This window comes from Rhinolophus hipposideros, assembly GCF_964194185.1.
Source record: "Rhinolophus hipposideros genome assembly, chromosome: 11".
Lineage (NCBI taxonomy): Eukaryota > Metazoa > Chordata > Mammalia > Chiroptera > Rhinolophidae > Rhinolophus > Rhinolophus hipposideros.
In genome coordinates this window covers 30465847-30488947 of record NC_138057.1, presented here as the reverse complement: position 1 = coordinate 30488947, position 23101 = coordinate 30465847, and the positions used below count along the sequence as shown (strand labels likewise).

At 38.8% G+C, this 23101-nt stretch overlaps 1 protein-coding gene across 3 annotated transcripts in view; it reads left to right on the top strand.

Moving 5' to 3' along the window:
* Positions 1-5236: 5236 nt before the first annotated feature.
* UHRF2 (ubiquitin like with PHD and ring finger domains 2) overlaps positions 5237-23101 on the top strand; it is a 70589-nt gene continuing 52724 nt past the window's right edge. For all 3 annotated transcript variants that reach the window (XM_081066757.1, XM_081066756.1, XM_081066758.1), the window contains exons 1-3: positions 5237-5767; positions 11548-11781; positions 21288-21547. In XM_081066757.1, the coding sequence (XP_080922883.1) occupies positions 5615-5767; positions 11548-11781; positions 21288-21547 (647 nt within the window). In that variant the 5' untranslated portion in view covers positions 5237-5614. The remainder of the gene's footprint in view (positions 5768-11547; positions 11782-21287; positions 21548-23101) is intronic.

The window sequence follows — 23101 nt, the reverse complement described above, 5'->3', positions numbered from 1 at the left end:
AAAGACGGGTTTTAACTATCTGAAATGTTTTATTTTTAAAGCAAGGTGGCGAATAAAATAGTGTTTATCATATTATTCACTATACCTTTTTTGTATGACTGGTATATTTCTTAATTTAAGAACTCTTTGGTCATAAAAAAATGCATTGAAAAAATTAGATGGAGTAGTTGTGCTGCAGATTCTATTTCCCCAAAATGGTACAACAATATCTTCCATCTCATATGCATTTCTTACAATGTGACTTTGACACTCCTCCCATCATGAGGTGGGGTTTCTATTCTCTCCTCCTGAAACTGAGTGGGCTTTTGTCAACATTTTGGTCAAAAGAATATGGCAGAAGTGACACGATGTGACTTTCAAATTAGGCCATAAAAAGTGACACAGCTACACTTGTTCAGTGGAATTCTCACCTTTAAGTCTTCAATCACCCTCTATGTAGCCTGACTGCTCTCAGGCAGCCCTGCTGTGAGAAAGCCCAAAGTAGTCCACAGAGAGACACCATGTAGAGAAGTCCTGAGACTTCTTGGGGAGAGATTCCCAGCTAGTTCCCAACTGCCTTAGTGCCCATTCTTTCTGTTTTAACTGCATCTGACTGCAGTGGAATGACAGATTCTGAGCCAGACTCAGGCTTTACAATTGAGTCATTTCAAAATTCCTGTCCCACAGAAACTGTGAGGGATAGGAAAGTGATGACTGTTATTTTAAAATTCTAAAATTTATTTTGCAGAGCAAGTTGAAGTTGAAGCCTTAAGTTGATCCCATCATTAGGAATTTGAATCCTAACTGCCTTCCTGGGGAAATGAGCTGAATTGATCCAAAGATCCTTAGAAAGGTTCAGCAATAGGAAGAACTAATCTCAGAAGACAGAAGAAGGCATGCAACTGAAAACAGGAATGGATTGAAAGCCTTTAGTGAGAATCCCAGGCCCCAGTCCTACCTGAGCCATCAGGTATTCCAAAAAACCAGAGGTACTCACCGCAGGAAGGATAAGGATTATTCTCTGGAACAAATGAATGGAGAAGCCTCTAGAGAAACAAAAGAGGGAGAGCTGAAGGGTAAAGAACCCTGGAAGGATAACAGGGAGTTACGCTCCGACACTGTTACTCATTGATTACATGTCCTTGTCCAATCATTTTCTCATTTAAAGAAAAGGTTAGACCAGAATGATCTCTAAAATCTCTAAAGATTTCCACAATAGAAATCAGTGATTCTACTAAAAAGAAAACACATGCTTTAAAATATGGCTAGTTTAAGTAGTGAGCCCCAATATGAAGTGTTTTTCAGTCAATGGAAATTCTAGTTTGCTTATAATATGTAATTTTTTTAAAAAAAGCATAGAAATTATAACAGGAAACCTCCAGTTAAGGTAGTTCAATATTTCTTCTTTCCCCCACGTCAAGGGACCAATTAAAAGGGTATCGGCCAAGGTATAGGGAACTGAAGGAATATGCATGATCTAGGAAGATAAAGCTGTTACAATTCCTATATCCAAAGCAACAAGAGGAGGAAGAGGTTCCCAGAACATGGAAGAGTGAGTCATGGAGAACAGGCCATTTGAAGAGGTGTGGTAACTTCCCAGGAAGGCAACAGACAGCCCCAGGTAAACTTTCCGGGAGAAAGCCCAGGGAATAAATATACTGACCTCACTCTCTTCCCATCCTGCAGTTTCCTGTCCGTGCTTCGTCATCACTGGCCAAAGGCTGAGAGCACGGACCCCATCGGTGCACTCCTGCCCTTAGGAGAGCAGGTAGAGAATGGCTCTGGAGGAGCAAAAGGAAGAGCATAGAGGTGTGGATGAAAAGGTGGTAATCATAGCTTCAGAGAGCCAACGGAGATTCATTTTTTAAATATATATAAAAGTTCTTGACTTTGGGACATTAGTTGAGAAAATGGAGATATTCCGGGTATATTAAGATTCTAGAATAATTAATTCTACAATCAATCTTTTGTCTTTCTATTTTGCCTCTTTTGACTTGGACAAATACTGAATCATGACTGGCCTAAACTTTAGTATTTGCTCTTCATCCATGTAAGTAATTTATTTTTTCTTTCGTTGTTCACATCCAAGTTGTTTCAGCTACACATCTGGTAACAAGGCATGGTTTGTCAAAACTGTCTGATATTGTGGTTTTTGTCAGAGAAGTTCTATCTTGTTTTTACAACTGGGAAACTTCCTAAGGAGACAGCAACAGCATTGTATGGAAAGAGATAAAACCTTAGTACAATATGTACTGTATATAGAAACACAGAAGGATGTATTTTGTTAGATATAGAATCACTATTTACAATTACTTATTTATATCTTAAATAACTTACTACACATATGAGCTTATGTCTCCAGATGAAATTAATTTGGTCTGTACAGGACAAATATGCCTTTTCTGAGTCCCACATCTCTAAACTCTGGCCTGCCAATCCTTTGGGATCTATATTGACTAAAATAACACAGATCCTATACAGTCCTTGCAGATACCTAATTTTGACAGTGGTTTCCTGCCTCTCCTGCAAAGGGTTCTCCCTTAAAGACCCACTGCATTGAGAAGGATAAATTGCCTCTGGAGAGTGAGTACAGGAGGTCTTGACTAGTTCCTCTTTCACAACTTTTCTATTTCGCTTCATTTATTTTTATACACTGTCAGTTAGATATCTCCATCAAGGTATATTTTAGATGCATTTCAAATGTAATACATCTCAAACGGAAATCAAATGCAGTTTCCCAACTTTCTTCCTCTTCTAGTTCAGTTAAGAGCATCACCGTCTACCTAAGCCATTCATTTAAGTCCCCCAAACTAGAAACTTGGGAATTATTCTCAACATTCCATTTTCCTCATCCCTCACATCCACACATTCTACAAGTCTGATAGGCCTGATTTTCTATAATACTCTGGAATATACCCTTTTTTTTCTTACCTATTGCCACAAATTTCACCAAAACTGATAAAATTGCCTCTTCGCGATGCTTTCTGACATCTCTCCTGCCTCTCCCAGTCCCCTACTTTTCCCCGAAGGTATCCTTCCAGATTGCTTCTATTCCTGTCTTTCCAAATGCATACCGCATTTCCACGAAAATAAGATCTAGCCGGACCATAAGCTCTAATGCGTCTTTTGGAGCAAAACTTAATATAAGACCAGGTCTTATTTTACTATAAGACTGGGTCTTTAGTATAATACTGGTTATAATATAATATAATATAATATAATATAATATAATATAATATAATATAATATACCGGGTCTTTATTAATTTTTGCTCAGAAAGACTCATTAGAACTGATTGTCCGGCTAGGTCTTATTTTTGGGGAAACAGGGTATTTAATCACATCAGTGGATTTCTTAGTTTCTTCTTGGGGCCCGCAAAATCTACTTCTTTGAATGCCAATCTTCATACTCTGCCCTTTCTATTTAGTCAACCTTCTTCTGATAAGAAATCTCTTCTGACCTGTAGAAATGCCTACCTTCTGTCTTTGCTTAAGCACTCTCTCCTGTTTGGGCATTCTCTGTTTATCTAAATCCTCTCCATAATAATAGCACAAAAATAATTGTGTACCAACAAGGGATAAGCTACCATAGTACACTATGCTCAAGCTTTACATTCATTATATGTTATAAGCACCATTTTACATTGAGGAAATCGAAGCAAATAATTTGTCCAAGATCACAATTTCAGTAAACAGCAAAACTGGGATTACAGTTGAGATCTATCTCAACCCATGAACGAACATTTAAATGCTATCCCCATTACAATATGCCATTGAATTCAGGTCAAGTTGTACACTTATCCATAAACTCCCAGATCATTCTAGTCCCCCTTCTCTCATCTCTGATTGCTGTTTTAACCAACAGTAGACTGACCAGTACTAAACTATTCTTTAATATTTTTATTTTTTCCTAAATCTTATCTGAACTAAATTGCAAATTCATTGTGAACAGAGAATTAAAATAATTTTTTAATAGGCCTCTACAAGGGCACAGCATATCCTTACAAGGGCAAATAGCCACTTCTTAGTAGGGCAGGTTATAAGGATGCTTTATACGATAGCTCTATCATCACATTTACACATGTAATGAATAGTCAATATTTGCTTCACTTAAATCAGGAGCAGACAAGATGAACTATAGAGGATATACGCGAATGTAAAATTTTCAAGCAAGAGCAAAGACCAAAAATATGCAGATCTACTCCTGTCCCTCTTGTGCTGTCCATGTTTGTTTATGGCCTTCTCTGTACTTGTGATTACTTTAATCGGTCATTACAACGTTTCTCTACATTTATGGAAATAATTAGCACCGGTCTCAATATTCAAGTGATGGATTTTGGCAAAGATAAAGTCCAAGTTGTATACCTATGTACATTTTCTACGTTCATATTCTCGCTTCCTACTTAGGAAGACGTATTTTCATTTTAAATAAGCTCCGTTAGGTAATGCTGCGTTGGGCCTATTTCTGAGAACGTATTCCTAGCAGGATCTCTGGAGTTCTTCCTTCAGAGGTGTGTAGTTTTGCATCTTTTACAAGTGTTTCCCCTGACTCCGCAATCCCGCAGTCCAAAACCACTAACACAAGAGATCCACAAACGGAAACGTCCGGTTCTGACGAGCAGCCCTCAGGGTGGCGGCGCCCGCACCACCGCGGCCAGAGGTCGGCGTGTAAGCGCGGCGGGCCCGGGCGGGCGATCCCAGGAGAACCCCGCGGCCTTCGGGACTGGGGCCGCCGCCTCCGCCCCGCGGCGGGAAAGCCCAGGAAACTTCCCGCGCGAAGGAAGGGGTGGGGACGCGCGGGAAAGGAGTTCGCGAAGCACAAGGGTCCCCGGAGCCTTTCCAGGGCGGCCGGCCCCACCAGGCCGCGCGACGGACGGTGTCCCAGGGAGCGCGGGGGAGCGGGCTCATTTCCTTCTGTGCTTCCTCGAGAAATGTAGACCGCGCCCGCCCGGACCCGCTTTCCATGATCACACAAGTGGACGTCAGAGTTTCTTATTTGGTGTTTGTGAGACCACAGAACCGGGTCCGCTAAGGCCTGAGGTGTCGCTCGCCCCCCGGGTCCTGATGGCAGGACCAAAACGGCATCCAGTGTAGGAGCCCTCGTGACCGCTCCAAACCCGAAGGCTGGAGGAAGTGTCCAGTCCTCAGGTGCCGGCGGAGTAGCGACTAACGGCTCTGGGCAGCCCCGCCCCTCCGCCCCGCCCATTTCAGTTCCCTCTGGTCGACAGCCACTTCCCGGGCCGCTTCCTCTTTAAGGCGGAGCCCGGCGTGGATCTCGCGAGATCCGGGTTCGCGCCGTGACCTCCATGTGGGAGCTAGAGCTCTATAAGTAAACACTCCGCGCCGCGCAGACAAGGCTTCTTCCTATTTGTGGGGTGGGGGCTGCAGCGGCGGCGGCGCCTGCGACTAGTTCCGGTTTCCTTCCCTCCTCTGCTCGGCTGGGCGGGTGCGCGGTCTAGGAGTTGCGGCCGCCTCTCCGGCCCGGCGTCTGGTCGGTCTCCCTCGCTTGTGCGCGCACTCGCCCGCCGGCCGCGGAGAGCCGGAGCCCCCGGGGAAGCGGCGCGGGCCGGGCGGGGCGCGGCGTCCGGAGCACAGGGGGAGACAAAGCGGAGCCGGCCCCCTCTCCCGGCGCCACGATGTGGATCCAGGTTCGCACCATCGACGGCTCCCAGACGCGCACCATTGAGGACGTGTCTCGCAAAGCCACGATTGAGGAGCTGCGCGAGCGGGTGTGGGCGCTGTTCGACGTGCGGCCCGAGTGCCAACGCCTCTTCTACCGGGGCAAACAGGTGAGACGCGCCCACCGCATCCCTCGGGAAGCTCGGGGCGAGGGCCGCGGCGCGCCTGCAGGGCGCGTGGGCTGGGCAGGCCCGGAGGCTGGGTGCGGAGCGCACCTGGTTCCACGTCGGGTGGGCGGCCCGCCGAGGGGGGCGCCCCGGGGTCCCCGCCAGCCTCGGGTGCAGGTGTCGGCGGGGGCGCCCAGAGCACGGAGTGGCCGCTTTCCCAGCGGGGCAGCAATCGCAGGCGCGGCCCGCCGGGGCCCTGGGTGCCTTGCTTCCCGCGCTCAATGGGGGCAGCGGGGCGGGGAGGGCAGCGGGCTGTGGAGGCCGCGGCGCGGCGCGGCGCGGGTGGGCAGGGCCGGCGGCCCCGGCTCACAGCTCTGCTCGCTCCCGCGCCGCCCGCTCCCACGGAGGAGCGGGGCAGACACGTACGTAGTGCTGGTGCTGGGCGCCGGGACCCGGACTCTGTCTGTCTGCTCCTCCCTGTGGGGAGGATTGGTACACACGGAGGGTTCGCAGTGTCCAGACCTTAGGGCTCCCTGCCCTCATCTCCGCTTCTAGAATCGGAATCTGTCTTGGGGGGGGGGAGTAGAGACCTGGACTGAAGGAGCTATCGATGTAACGCGGGGCCGTGTTTACATCGCCTAGTGTCGGCCGGAGAGGGGTTATCCCCAGGAGGGAAAGGAGTGTAAAAGACGGGTCTGCTCTTCTTCTCACCTTCTAACAGTCCCTTCACCCAAGTGTTTAATACAGCAACTCGAGCGAGCCCGCGGCGCGTATTTGAAGGCTGAAGGTGTTTTTGATGGTGAAGGCGTCTGGGGACGTCTCTGGTAGTAGTTTGGTATGGCCTGGACTGGCCCAGTGAAGAGTTTTCCTATTTCATAGGTCTCTCGTGGTCTACACCTAGAGACCCAGACTCATCCGATTTTTCTGGTCTTTTTTTTTTTTTTTTTTAAGTGTTAATCCACCAAAAAAAAGTTGGCATCCTCCAGTTGATAGACCACAATTTGGCACCAATCATGTGGTTTGAAATAAATGTAGCTCTCTTTGATTTGGTAGTAGTCGTTTTCCTACAGCCACAAAGGATTGGAAAGGAATCTTTTTCTACCTTTGATAATGCATACCCGTCTAAAACTGCCCAGAAATTTCAGAGTTACATGATTACACTCTGAGACAAGAGTGAGCCTGGGGGTGTTTTAATTGTTTTTAAATCAGTGTGACGGCATCTTTGATATGTGCTTGCAGCCAGTTTCTCTTGATCCTTTAGTGTTTGACTGGTAATAAAAACAGGTGTTTCAATTTTTTTGGTAAACTTTGCTTTGGAAAGAATTGTATGTGTATTAAACACTATGTAGACTTAGATTGCTGTGCCACCAGGGGCTGATACTTTTCTGTATTTTGGTCAGAGGTGAAAAGCATGTAATCAGGTCTTCTGAATTTTATTTTCTTGCGAGGGACAGTGATAGTATATGAATTTCTGGCATACTTTGATGGCTTCAGCACCAGTGATAGAAATGAAGTATGAAGATGTATTCCCGGGCAACACCCCTAAAGTCTAGTTATCAAATATGCTAAAAGAAAGGATGCACGTGGATGTCTTGAGGGAAAGGTAGGGATTGGGTTAAATTCAGGGCAAAGAAGTAAACTTCCAGTAAACCAGGAAGCTGGTTCCACATTCAGGGGAAAATTGTTGAGGATGACAATCATTTGTACTTCTTCCCCCAAGACAGTTAATTACTTGTTTGATTTCTTCAGCCCAGTGATTAACCAATAGGGATGAGGAATGGACGTTTGGTGCTCCATTGAGTTGGAGACAGAGATGGAAGACACTGCTCCAGCTGCGTTTGTTTCTTTATAAGCTTCAAAGTAGCCATGGGGGTGATTATTATCTCCATTATCCTTTCCTCTTTGGAGTCCACAGCTGGTGGACAGGGTAGTGTGTCCAAACCAGGCAACTACTGGATTGGGGTCAACAGGACTGCCCCTATCCTGTCAGTTGCCTCCTTCATGCTTATTAGAAAAAGGCACCCTTTCCTCAAGGTGCTTTACTGCCACATAGTGAAAAATGTCAGAAATAAAAATAAACTTACAGTATCTATGATGTAAATGGTAACCTTTCCTCCTCCCCCCCTTTGTACGTTAGGTCTGCTGCTTTTAATCTTCTGTGTATATGAGAATCACCTGTGGATGTTTAGTATAGATGCTCAACTCACCCCAGAATTGCAAGTAGTTGAATTTAACAAGACCCCACAGGAGATTCTGATGAACAACAGAGTTTGAAAATGAAAGTTGAAGGCTAGTCAAGTCTCCTATTAGTTTCTTACTATTCAAAGTGTGGTCCCTGGATCAGTAGGACCAGCAGCATTAGCTTCACCTGGGAGCCTCACACCAGACCTACTGAAGTAGAATCTGTTTTAACAAGGTCCCCAGGTGATCTGTATGCAAATTAAATTTGAGAAGCAGTGTAATTGACTCCACTTTTGAGGGTCAAAATGGAGAGCAGCAATTAGGGCTATAAATTCTGGGTAGAGGAGGGTAACCTCATTTGGATAGTTTTCTCTGGGGTGTTGCATTTGATGCACCCTGGGGACTGGGTTTTTTCAAGAAAGTAATATTGGTGGGTTTCCAAATCTTTGGAGAATCCAGAGCATTTCCTACTTTAGAAGGGTTCTCTTCCCTCATTTCATTCTTTCCCTTTTACCACGTAGAGATAACCTTAGAATTGATGGTGGATGTAAGGCATGAACCAGAGCAGAATGAAAAGGGAATAGTTGCCTTTTGCCTCTGGACTAAGTCCAGGATACAAAGTAAAAAAAAAAGGATACAAAGTAAAAGTGTTGCCCTACTTAAAGAGGAGAGGGAGAAAGAGTTACGTTTTATATATGTTATGCTGCACACGTGCTTGGGCAATGTGAAAGATACATGAAAGTTACTAACTTAATGCCCGCCACCTACATGCTTACCACTAGCTTCTTGGGAGTGACTTCCCCACTGCCTTCTCACTTGGTGTTTGCTTCCTAGTTTTCCCTCGCATCACTGTTACAGTTCTTCCTGTTACCCAGAATTTCTTCATTCAACCCAATAAAAATTCAAGAGTGCAGTCTGGCAAAACAAAATTGTAGGACCATTGTAGCCTCTCTAGTATTATGGATCCTGCAGCCCCATCTTCTAGGATAAATTCTCAAAACATTTTCTGCTATGAGACATTAATGGATTTTGGTTACTTGCCTGAAACTCATAGATGTTTTAATTTCTGAGTGAGTCAATCCCTTTCTCCCCACTCAGAGCATAATTTAAGCGACAACTAACTTTCAGTCTGTACTTTCATTAGATTTGGGAGAGCTTTAGTACTTTTCAAGTAACAAATCATTCCAACATTCTTCACAACTCTTCACAGTGAGTTAGCTGTGTGGAACTCGCTATGCAATGGATAATAACTGTTTTTGGAAAACTGGATGGGTACCTATGAATTAGGGATGGAAGTGGATAATCTGGGTAAAAGTGGCCATCATAGTAAGCATGAATAATTGGAGGAAAAGTGGTTACATGTTAATGCGAGCTTAACTTCTTAGCTTAACTTCTTGATAATGCTTAGTGTTTCTGACTTTCTCTCAGACATTGCTTTTCCTTCAAACCAAGTACCCCTTGAAGCAGCTTGTATTTACTCTGATTGATCACTTGATAGAAACTAATCAAAGGGGTTGAGTATAAGAATGCCCCGAGGTCCCTCTGACTCTTGTGCCTTAAAGTTCCATGGAAAAATGTTTATGGAAACACTTTAGATTTCCAATTGTTTCACTACCTTAACAGCTATCTTCATTTTGGGGAATGCTCTACCATTTAATTTGCGTGGCCTAGGCTGTTAGAGTTTATTTTCTACTTTAGACAATCCCATTGTTTTATACTTGTCATAATATGCAACAGTTGTATGTTTAATCAAGTTGTGCTTTTTCAGTTGTTCCTGAATTAGTGCCTTCTGTCTTGGATAGGGTGGAGCGCTCTTGGAGAATGTCAAAATGAAAGTGTAAATGTATAGGGTTTTTTTTTGTTCCTTGAGTTGTTTTTTTCCCCCCAGGAGTTCAGGATTAGAGGGAGTTCTTGTTTGTTTTTTTAATAAGGTAAGCAATATTAACATTGTCATCCTTGTAAGAGCTTATCTGCTTGCTGAATTTTGGGAGACTCCTTTGACTTATTTGGAATCAGCATATTAACTAGCCTGTGAGATAGTATCTACTTTGTGAATTTCTTGATTCCTTGTTCTGTTTAACAATTGTGAACACCTGTAATGTGCAGGATTGTCTAGATGTGTTCTTGGACCACTTGAATTAAAATTAACTTATAGTACATTAGTAAGTGTATCATTCAAGGGTAGACGTTAATTCTTTCCCTTTGGTTGACTTCTCATGGTCTTACTGTGGTAGAGAGTTGTAGGTGTTGACAGGTGTTACATACAATGAGGGGAAAAGGAACAATTAAATTGGTAATGTTTCTGGGGAAATGATAGTTTTTGGTATTGAAGGAGTTTAGTTTTCGTATTGTATCATAGTGAAATAGTCAACTGAATTTTATAAAGAAACAAAATGGAGACTTAGTTTCCTAGGGCTTCCGTAACAAAGTATCAAAGCCTAGGTGGCTTAAAACAGAAATTTATTGTCTCTGGAGGCTATAAGTCTGAAATCAAGGTATCAGCAGGGCGGTGTTCTCTCTGACAATTCTAGGAAAGAATCCTTCCTTGTTTCTTTTAGCTTCTAGTGTTTACTAGCAATCTTTGGTGTTCCTTGCTTATAAATGCATCACTCCTGTCTCTTACCTGTGTGCCTTTACATCTTCCCTCTGTGTGTCTGTCTCGATCCAAATTTTTAACTTTTTATAAGAATGCCAATCACAGTGGATTAGGGTCCACCCAGGTGACCTAGGTTTAACTTGATTCCCTCTGTAAAGACCCTGTTTCCAAATGTCACATTCTGAGATACCTGGGATTAGGACATCAAATATTGGGGGGAGGAAGGGTTGGGGGTGGATTGACACAATTCAGTGTATTACAGAGACCTTGCCAAAATATGGATAAGTTACAAGATAATTAATTTATTCACTATTCATCTTGGAAGACTGTTCATGATCCAACTTGATAACCTTTACAAATGGATAAAATTAGTGAACTTTAGGCAAGTGGAATAGCATAAGGAAGAATTATAACTACTCCTGCTTGAATTGGTTTTTTCCTGCTTGATTTCTTTTTTAAATTATTGACAATCTTCAGAAAAATAAAATGGTTAACTTAATCTCTATAAACACAGGTCATAAAACAACTCATTTTCAAAATTCACATCTTTCTTGCAGTGGATTTAGTTACTATTCACTGAAATAAAACTTGGTGAGAAATCTAGAGTTTTTCTACCTACATGACGAAGTCACTACAGGAATGATACATTTTTTTTTTTTTTTTAAGGAGGGCGCAGCTCACAGTGGCCCATGTGGGGATCGAACCTACTTTGGTATTATTAGCACCGTCCTCTAACCAACTGAGCTAACCAGCCATGATACATTTTTAATTTCAGCGGCTATCAGTGTACCCTTTACCTAATATGTAATATGGAATTATTCTTAATTTACTGAAGTCCTGAGTAGATGCTGACATCAGAGACCATAAAATAATAGGAATAATTTCAAGATCACTGATTGCAATGCTGTGAATTTTAATTTGGCTAGGGCTTTTGGGTAACTAAAGATTTAGAAAGATCATGCTTTGAGAGAAACATTTTAATCTTTTTCTGCCTTTTTCTTTCTAGTTGGAAAATGGATATACTTTATTTGATTATGATGTTGGACTGAATGATATAATTCAGCTACTAGTTCGCCCAGACCCTGATCTTCCTAGCACATCTAAACAGACTGATGTACAGGCCAAACCCTGTTCTAATAATCCACCTAAAGGGAAGAAAACCCCAAGAGGGGGACCTTCCAGTCAGCCGTCTACATCAACTCGTGATTTTCTTATTGATCCTGGCATTGGACTATATAAGGTAAGTTGTCTTCTTCGAATATTTCAGTTGTGAGAATGCAGATGTCTGTTCTCTTTCATAATACATGATTGCCATTTGAAAGTAAAGTTTGGGCTGTTAATACTTTGAAAAGTAGTCTTTTAAAAATTATACAATACATAGGTGGATGTGTACAATGTACATGTACAGTTTAAAGAATAGTAAAACAAATACCTGTGTAATTCCACCAGTGTTAAGTAGAATGATGCCTGTTCCCTTTTAAAGCCTGTGTGCACCTACCAGTACATATCTCCCTCTCTCTCCCTAAGAAGTAAATTACTAGTTGTAACTTCTAAGGATCATTTTCTTGTTTTCCTTTAGTGTTACTAAATGTATGTAGTATTATTAATGTATGTATCGCTAAACAGTATGTTTTGTTCTGCCTATATTTGGAATCCAATCCAATCTATATTTGGATTTTGCCTATAGATTGGAATCCAATCTATATTTGGATAGATTGGAATCCAATCTATATTTGGATTTTGGAATTCTACTTTTTCTCAACTTTGAGAGAGTCTCATGCGTAGAGTTGTATTTCGTTTTTCACTTCAATGTTACTCCATTTTATTAACATGCCACAATATATTTAATCTACGATTATTAAATATTTGGGCTGTTTCCATTTTCTGCTGTTGTAAACAGTTCTGCTTTGAACCTTCTATGTGTGTCTTGGTGCACGTGTTCAAGAATTTCTCGGGGAGTTTTTTTTTTACCTAGAAATAGAAGTGCTGGTTGTTCACTCACAGGATACTGCCAAACTGCTCTCTGCTTGGTTCCATTGGTCTGTCTCTCCCAGTGCCCATCCTGTTATAAGTACTGTAGCGCTGTTTTGATATCTCCTTTTCCTCCATCTCCCATATTCCTTAGTTCCCTTCAAGGGTGTCTTGGTTTTTGGGTTTTAACATTTGCATGTAATAGTTTTAGAATTAGCTTGTCAAAACTCTACAGATAAATAATCTGGTGGGATTTTGATGGGGGGGGGGTTGTATCCGTAGGTCAGCGTGGAGAACTGACATCTTTACAATATGTAGTCCTTCATTCATGGACGTGATAGTCATCTCCATTAATCTAGATTTTTGACATCTTAATTACTTGTCTCTTTACATATCTTGATTTATTTCTATTAGCTTTGTTTTTGATGCTGTTATAAATGATTATCTTTTAAAATTTCAATTTGTTTGCTAATATATAGAAATTCAATTGAGTTATTTATTGACCTCTGTATCCAGCAACCTTTTCAAATTCTATTCTAATAAAATTTGTGGAAATAATTGAATGACGGTTTTGCTTCATCGTTTCCTATCTTTATAACTGTTTTTTTCTTAGCTTTTATCGGTTGGGATAAATTGGGACCCATACTCAATTTTAGAGAGCATTTTCAAGGTTAAAAATTAAAAATTGGTAGATGGAATGAATTATTTAAGAAGATGCAAATAGAAATGATTTTGGATCTGTGGAAAAATGCAAACAGATCCATAAATATAGAATCAAGAAAACTAGCAAAGAGCTGGTGAATTGCTTTAAACCTATAAAGAATAGTTACGATGTTACCTAAATTGATCTACAACATAAAAAAAGGAAAGCCTCCTATTGCTTTATAAATTTAGTATAACACTGGTACCAAAACATGACAAAAAGCACACCACCATCAATACATATTGATGTAAAACCTAAGTTGCATTTAGCAAATAAAATTATGACTATATATTAAAAGAACGCAATACTTTACCAAGTATGGTTTGTCAGGAAGGAAGCAGGATAGTTTATTATTAGAAAGTGTTTTAATATAATTCATATTAATCCAAAGAAAAATGATCTGATCTAAAATGTTTTCTACATCTAAATACAAATTTGAATCCATTCCTGATTTTTTTAAAAAAAAATCTGGTAAGAGGAATATTTTTAAACCACACACCCAGCATCATGCTTAATGGTGGGGAAAAGCCAGAAGCATTCCCATTAAAGATGGCAGCCAAAGAAGCTGGTCGGTTAATGCTGTTGTTATTCAACATCTTACTAGATAATACAGATAGGCAGGAGAACAACAAAGTGTAAATATTGGAGAAGGCAAAGTTATTTGGAAAAGCTGAGAAAATAAACAGTATTATGAGCAATCAGTAGAGTGGCTATTTAAATTCAGTAGCTTTCCTTGCTACGATCATTTAGTAAAAGAGAAAATTGCAATAACAAAACAAAACAGTCTGGAAATAAACTTAAATGATACGGGCAAGACTTATATAACTTAAAATAGTGCTTTATGTAGTTCTCACAATTCAGACAGAACTGTTAATATTGAAAGCCCACTTGCCATAGTGTTGTCTGCATCACCCATTTATTGATTTCATCCCTCTTTCATTTACCAGTGCTTTCTAAGTTGATACTTTTTCACATTGTTACTTTTAAAATAAACTTGTTACATATTTTCAAACAGTTTTAGATTTATAGTATAATTCGGAAGATACTATAGAGTTTGCATGTACACCATCCTACACCTGCCCTGTTGTTAACATCTTATATTAGAATGATACATTTGTTACAACTAATAAACAGTGTCGCCTTAGCTTTTATCTAATTTTCTCTTTCTGTTCGGAATCCCTCCTAGGATACTACATTACTTTTACATTAGTGTTATACTAAATAATTGTCACATCTGTTTGGCGTCTCTGGGCTGTGACAGTTTCTCAGACTTTCATTGTTTTTGATGACCTTGACAATTTTGAGGTGTACTGGTCAGGTGTTTTGTAAAATGTCTGGTTAGGATTCATTTGTTTTCCTCATCATTAGACTGGATTTATGTATTTTGGGGAGGAAGATTACAGAGGTAAAATTCAGTTTTCATCATATGTCTAGGGGCACATACTGTCAACATTCTATTTGCTAATTATAACTTAGTAACTTATCACTGTTGATGTGAACCATAGTCACCTGGCTGAGGTAGTGTTTGTCAGGTTTCTTCACTGCGAAGTTACTCCCTTTTACTCCCTAGACCCTTTCCCATACTGTATTCTTTGAGATGAAGACCCAATTTGCAGCCTACACTTGAGTGGGGAGTTAAGTACTTCACTTTCTTGAGGTCAGGTTGTCTACAAAAATTATTGGGAATTCTCGTAGGTGGGAGACTTTGTCTCTTCTACATTTATTTATTCAGTCATTTATTTTCATCAGTATGGATATTTTTTTTTCCTGTGTCCCTTCGACGTAACCCTCATTATTGTGGGGTTTATTGTTGTTTGTTTTTTGTTAAAACTTTCTGGCACTAGAAGGAGCTCCAGGCTCATCGTGTATATTTCCTGCTCCAGTTCTGGAATTGACCATTTCTCCAAGGAGCCTTGGTTCCTTTAATTGGAGAATGGTATTAGAAACCAAGCTGGACTGTAGGTGTGTTCCTTGCTACTGGGGTGTCATTGCTTTTAGGGCCCTCAGCTGACAGAGCAAGGAAATATATACATGTACTGACTCCTGTATATCTGTATGTCCATAAATATTTATGTAACCATCTGCATTTATATTAATCTTACATTGTTTTTAACTTTTTAGTTAAGAGCAACAGTTTAGAGGCTGCTACTTTTGACTTGATTTGGACAGTAAAGGTATGAATTTGTTTTCATGGGAAGGTCAATTTATGTATCTGCAGGTCTGAGCTTCATCAAGGTTAAACAGTTCTGGTCGGTTTACATTCTTTCTGTTTAGCACAGGTCCTGCCATGTCCCCTCCCTTCGATCTAATTCAGAAGAGCATCCTGAGAAACTGCTTCCCTCACCACATCTTTGCTTTTTATTTTCAATGTTAGTGCTTTAGCTGTCAACTCCTTCTAGTACCTAACTTTTGTCTTTTTCACATCTCGTACATTTCATATTAATAAGTAGCATAGATGTTCAGGACTTCAGTGATGTCATCAGACTTGGTTTCAAATTCCAATTCAGCTGATTCTGAGATGTACAAATTTGGCATTGTCTGTCTTCATTTAGAAACACATTTGGAACCTGGCACTTAAATTCTCCAAAGGCTGCAGTTTTTGTAAAAACATGTTTAATCAAAGGTGCATTTAACCTGAAGGCTGAAGTATCTAACACAGATTTATTTCCTATTTTGATGAAGTTCAGTAATTGTCATAGTTATTTGAAATTTTGACTGGTAACTTTTTTTCATATAGAAGTGCTTATTTCTGGATAATTTATTCATTGAATGAATATTTGACTCTAGTATATGTTTGTACTAGATACTAGAATTAGGGGTAAGCAAATGATATTGCCCACTGCCTTCATGGAACATTATTAGATATTCTTTTTGGCTAACCTGAAAACACCTAGAAGCTGCTACTTTTTTATTTTATTTTATTAGTTTTTAATTTTTTTTTTAAATCTAGAAGCTGCTACTTTTTAATTGATTTGTTTTGAATTTGCTTTGAATTTTGCCTGTTTTCCTTAGTGCAAGTCTTTTAATAGGAAGTATATCAAAATTCCATTAAGTTGTTTCTGGAACAATTAAAAAATGGGAAGGTTTTTGTTTGTTTTTGTTTTTTGCCTTTATCTTGAATTCTTACGTATGTCACTTTTTGTAAAACTTTTCCTTTTAGACATAGAGCTTTCTATAATTAAAATTTCTTTATGGATGAGCAAATTTTGGGGCTTTTCCTCTCTTTTGCATAAAATTTTCTTTGGACCTCATAAGCAGATACAAAAAGTAAATTTTCAAATTAGCTTACTCAGAACTGACCTAGGTAAATATTTAAACTTAATGCATTTAAATGAAAGTGTAATCTGAATTTATCCAGTATCCTTTCTTTGCCAAATTTGATAACTTTTAGCAACATTTAGTCAGTTTCAGATATCTTTTCATATGTCGTAAGGAACCAAATATCACTACCACATTTGGAGAGCCTGTGGAAGATTGTGCAGATGCTTTCCCATTGTATAACACAAAGTGAACCAGTAAAATAAAGTACTCTAGGAAGTAATTTATTTTCTGAAACAAGGTGGACTTTTGAAACCTGAATTTATTTTTAATTCTTGTTTTTGGATATAGAGTTTTATATGACTCATGTAAGATTCTACTTTGAAATGACTATCATCCTTGCCTAAGTAATACCTGTTTAGAATGATGATAGTGAGCTTTAGGATCCGGCTCTGTGTGTGGCGCTGTTAAACTTACATGTTTTCTTATTGTAGGAGATAAAGGAAAGATGAAAATTAGTAATGATTACAAAGTAAAAAATCATGGATATTTTAGTAATTCCTGTCTTTTGTCTACAGTGCAACTCTGATATTTAACTTTTTTGATTATAAAACTTAATAGACAATACAAAAAAGAATAGAGTTTAAAGAAATATTACGAAGTCGATATCTGTAAATACCACCCAAATTGAGACAGAAAAGCAGTACCCCCAGGAACTTACCATGTGCTCTCTCTTAATTATGATTATAACTCCCTTCTCCCTAGTTGTACCTACCTACCCAAACTTCTATGCTCATCATTTCTTTGTTTTTTATTAACTTTATCCTATTATTACCCTTTAACAACCTCTTAAGAACCTTTAACCTGTATGTACATCCTGATTTTTCTTCTTTGTGAACTTCATGGAAATGGAACCATATTGCATTTTGATTTGTAATTCTCTGAAGAAAATGGTATAAGGAGAGAATCATGTTCAGAGTTGGAGAAACCTTTATCAGCTTAGCTCCTACTTTCAGCTGTGTTATCTCCTGAGGGCAAGTGTATTTCACTTCTGAGCTTCATTGGAAAATAAGAGTGACTTTGTATTGTAATTTTTAAAGCAGGTAATGTACATAACAGTAAACTGCTAATAGTTTACTATGCAGAGTATGGTAATGAGACCATACTCTGAGTTTTAATGAGTCTTAGCATTAAACTTATTGATACCTAATGGAAAGAGACAGTTATTTCATGTATGCCTACTATATGCTAGCAAGGTTGACACTTCATAAGGATTTTGTCACCTGATCTCTTAATACACGACAAAGTATGTTATTTTGTAAAGAAGCTGACAGGTTAAGTAACTCGTTCAAGTTTACACCTAGTAGGTGATAGACAAGGCCATAAACCTAAGTTTATCTGCAGAGCTGGTGTGTTTTCCACAGAGTATATAAAGTGTTTAGAAGTATACCCGGCATATAGTACATCCACAAATATTTGCTGTTGGTATTGTTTTGTTTTTAATGATTTCTCCTTGCATTCCATACTTAAGGGTTTTTATAGATAAGTATATGTATGTATATACTGCAGTGCCAAAAAAAATGTATACACATGATTTGTATTCGTCTTGTTATTGGTGCATATTGAGTATTACAATTTTAATACAGTTTTTTCCTTTCTGGAAAATGTGTATACATTTTTTTTTGACATACACCCTCGCTGTGTATGTCAAATCCTTGGACATGGAAGACTCCTTAAATGTAGCTATATTTTGACATGAATAAATCCAGCTCTTAAGCTTAGATTTATGTGATTGGGTTTTTTATTTCAACTTATGAATTTTCAGTTTAAACACCCTCACGCATTAAGCATGTTTTTTTGTCTTTTATGATGTTTTGTCATCTTTGGGGTGGTGGGGCTTGCTGCCTGAGGATAGACTCCCTCTTTCAGGGCTAGCTAGGAAGAGACAATAAACAGCTTGTTAGTGAGCCTGCCTTTCATATACAAACCAACGAATCCGGAGTCCACAACCCCAGCCAGCTCATTCATCTAACTTACATACCAACCAGTATTCCTATGCTCTAACCTCCCAGGGTCAGGTACCAGACGACAAGAGACCACCCTTAGAGCCCAGAGCCTGCCACTGTTATTCAGATTAGCCAAATAGAAACTGTTTCCCTTGCCCTGCCTTGCCTTTTACGGGGAAAACGCAATAGTCTCTGGGCCCTGCTTTCCCCTTGCTTCTTCTGAGTTCTGACCAAACGTGATGCTTCCCCTTTTTGGTCCTTCATGGAGTGCCCCCTTCTCTTGGGAAATGTAAGTAATTCTTCATGTGACATTAGCCTCTCCATGTTGTCAGTCACCTCCATAAATGAAAGTCTGTGGGTGCAGTGAGACAATCCCCCCGCCACCCCCCAACACACACATTCTATTTTCCTCTTGCCATCCTGTGCTTTTTTTATTGCTCTTTTATGACTAATTTTCAGTTCCTTTTTTTTTTTTAAATAGACTTTACTTTTTAGAACAGTTCTAGGTTCACAGCAAAATTGAGTACCCGTACACATGCATAGCCTCCCTCACTAGCCTCATCCCCATCAGGGGGTACATTTGTTAGACTTGAGGTACCTACATAGACACAGCGTCACCCAAAGTCCATCGTTTACATTAGGGTTCACTCTTGGTGGTGTATGTTCTGTGGCTTAGGGCATATATTTCAGTTCTTAATTGCAGAAATGTCCTCTGTTTTCATATTAATCATACAAGTTTAAGTATTCTCTTCATACAAGTTTAATCATACAAGTTTAAGAACCATCTTCAAAACCCAAGTATACAAAAGAGCTTTAACCTCTTACATGCAGTTTGACCCATTCAAATTTTGCCTAACTTAGTATGTACATGTAATGTGCAGAAACTTTACTTTTGAATTTAAAAACTTTTTTCCCGCAGTTTATGTGCTTTATCATGAGTGGTTAATTATACGTAATAGGAAAATTTGTACTTTATAACTTGTTTCCAGTTATAAATCTAGGGTTAATCAAAGAATGCCATACGTTTATGATCTGGTAAGTTCTCTTTTATGTGTAATGTTTAAGCAATGGCAGTATTTTTAGACTGACTTAGGTTGCTGTTAACTCTAATTGTATTGCCAAATACTAAGGTATTCAGACACTAGATCGGCTTGCTGGTTTCTTATATGCAAATTAAGTATTTCATTTACACCTCTTACTGTTCCATAATAAGGTTTATATTGCTAAATGTATTTTTGCTGTTACTGTTTTAGTATCAACCATATACTCCATTTTCTACTAGAATAATTTTGTTGTGCTATATGAAACCTCTTACATTTTGATTTGCTGTGAAAGAGTAGTAGGAGCCTCAGTTTATTCTCCGAAGTATGGTAGACCTTAATACTGATTGCTTTTGGTTTTAGCTGGTATGCCTCTAGGAAACTAGAAGTTTCTAAACTTGTCAATGATTATTATGGAAGAGCCTGTGTCCATTTAATGGACAGAGTTAATTTATGAAATGTATGAGTATACCATGTTCCATCTCTGATTCTTTGTTATGTCTAGCCTTGTTGGCCCTTAGGTCTTTTCCTTTTCACGTAGACTCTTCATTCTTACGTTACATTAAACCTTTTATGTCTTTCAAGATGTTTCATTGCTATAATGTTCATTACATGTAGCTCCTTTGGTAGAATATTATACCTCTTCTGCTACTGATAGTTAATAATTTTTGGTTTTGTCTGTATTTCCTCTACCTTTATTAGCTTGGTGGTTTTAAACCTTTTTATGTTTTTGATACCTTATTTCTAAGTTTGTTCACTTAGCCTTTGAAGAGCCTATTTAACTATCTTGTCATCTTGTCACCAAGCTTCATGATATAGTGGCAAGAACATAAACTTCAAGGTCAAGATGTCTTCAGATTCTGGCTTTACATTTCATTTCATTAGCTTTCACTTGGAGCAACTTGTCAGCCTTTGTTTCCTTAACTTGTAAAATAGGAATTATTAATTATTAAGGTTGTTGAGAGTTAAGTAAAGGAACCTTGTCTAAGTAAAGGTCTTGACCTTTAGACTAATTTCCTCAGATTTTTTTAGGAGAGGATTTTTATTTTTATTTTTTTAATAAACCAGCTTCTATGTTATAACTCCTGTACACTCCGTTTTCCTTTTGTTAGATTGCACGGTTTAGTTCTGGATCATCCACTAGACTGCACTACATCTGTTTTGCATCTAATAGCTCTGTTCTTTTCATAGTTCAGCTTTGTTCTTTGAGGTACTTAATAATGCATTTGCTAGTGAGTTACTAATTGGTGGTAGAACTTACCCCATTTTGTATAGATGGGTTCACTAGATTCTTCCCTTTGTATGTTTGCATAATTCCTTTATTTTTGAGTTTCATTTTCTTTTTAATGCTTTACTGTTTTCTGGTTGGACTGATTGTGTAAATTCTCTTTAGGATTCTGAAGAAATTAATGGAACAAATTAATAACAGTCATAACACTTTAAAGTCCTGGTCTTTTGTTAGTGACATTCTTATTGAACGACTTGCAAGAACACTCTTGAGTACATAAGAATTATATTTTTAAAAGTCTAACGTAGATATCCTCTATTTCACTAGAGGAAATTTGGAGGAAAGTTAATTTTCATACTAGTAAATAACAGGTTTGACGGTACAATTCAAATAGAATAGTTTTGATGTAATCTTTGAAATTAAGCGTGAGTGGCTGGAAATATTGTTAACCACAACCATAAAGATAACTTGAGTTATAGTGAGGTTTTTGAAGTAATAGATGAAATTAAGCTTCATTAACTAATTTTCAACTTTTTTTAGGTAAATGAATTGGTGGATGCCAGAGATGTCGGCCTTGGTGCTTGGTTTGAAGCACGTATACATAGTGTTACTAGAGCTTCTGATGGACATTCACGTGGCAAAACTCCACTGAAGAATGGCAGTTCTTGTAAAAGGACTAATGGAAATGTAAATCATAATTCCAAAGAGAACACAAATAAATTGGACAATGTACCCTCTACATCTAATTCAGATTCTGTTGCTGCTGATGAAGACGTTATTTATCATATCGAGTATGATGAGTAAGTGCTCGTGCTATTGAGGACTTCATTCGTGTGTTTGTTTGTAGAAGCAAAGCCTTCTATTTCAAGAGTGTTTTCAAATACTAGTCTTTCTGAAGAAATCGTTTAGGGGTCCGTTCAGTCTATTACCATTTATTTGTTTGTTTGTTTTGTTCGTTTGTTTAGCAGTTGTAATACGATAAGGGCTCCTTAATGCTCAGTCATCTCTGGCTTCTAAGTGGTTCGTTGTATTAAGAACTTGATTCTAATAATGAATTATCATTTTCTTTACCTGTTTTCAAAATCTCACTATACAAGTTACTATTGGGGCAGACTTAGTATTTATTCAACACACTAAATGAACTTTAGTCCTCACTCAAGTGATACTTCAAAATGAATGGAAGATATGCTGCCAAAACTTTACTGAGTGGAAGAATTCAAGATCCTAAAGCGGTTGTGGTGTGTTTTTTTTTTATCCTACTGCAAAGTGGTATAAAAGATTTTGGTGTCAACTCAGATTTTCAGGATACTTGGAAAGGGTCAAAAGTAGATGCCTTTAATCTTTACTTTTTTGATACTTCTTAAATTGTTGTGACTAACTTGCACCATCCTGGTTTTTAGAACCAACAACTAGAATGAGTGTTAAGATCTGGGATTGGCCATGACTGACACTAGCGTTAAATCGATGTGTTGATAATAATCAGTCTCTGGGTTTCTTACTGCCATGGCAAAGAGGGAAGATACTGTAGTTGGGGGCGACTTTTGCTATCTGTATATCTGCTGTCAGCAATGAGAATTCTTGATTTACTTTGAGTTTTATTTCTCGGAGAATGGAAGAAACAACTAGGAAAACTGCTATCTGGGACCTGATTTTATACTGGTCAATAAAAGAGTTATTGTTTGGCAGAAAATACTGTACATGGCACAGCATAGAAATAGGGTAAGGAGCTTTAAACACGAAATGAACTAAGGTTTATTCAATTTTTATAGTTTTAGGGGCTTTTAGTTGGGAGTAAAACCTTCCAAGGGATAGGCCTGATATAATATTAGAGCACAAAATCACAGTTCCTTTGTGTTTGGCTTTTTTTGTTTTTTGATAAAAGAGAAATTTGTCTTGATTAGAATGAATGCTAGTAAATCCAACATGTGTGAGAAGACTAAAATTATCTTTCTTAAATAATTTTACATGACCGAATTAAATATTTCAGTGCTGGCAACTTAAAGATATGAAAGCTGAACTTTCTTTGAGAAATAAAAGGTAACAGAAGCTTAGCGGTAGATAAATGTCATTCACATCTTTAAAAAGAGAAAAGGACTATGTAAAATTGAGTATACGATAAATAGATGAGCTTCTAGATAAGAGTACCAAATAACAAAAGACTAGCGTAAGCCCCCAGCATGGATGTGATAACAAATCTTGTTAAAGTTTAATTCTTCATGGTAATTAGAAAAGTAAGTTAAAAACTATGGTAAAGTACATGTTGATTTCAGTAAATTATTAAACAAGTTCTTACTTGGATGGATGATGCATTGGAGAGAGCTTTTGGAGTGTGTGGCTTACACAGTAGAAATGGA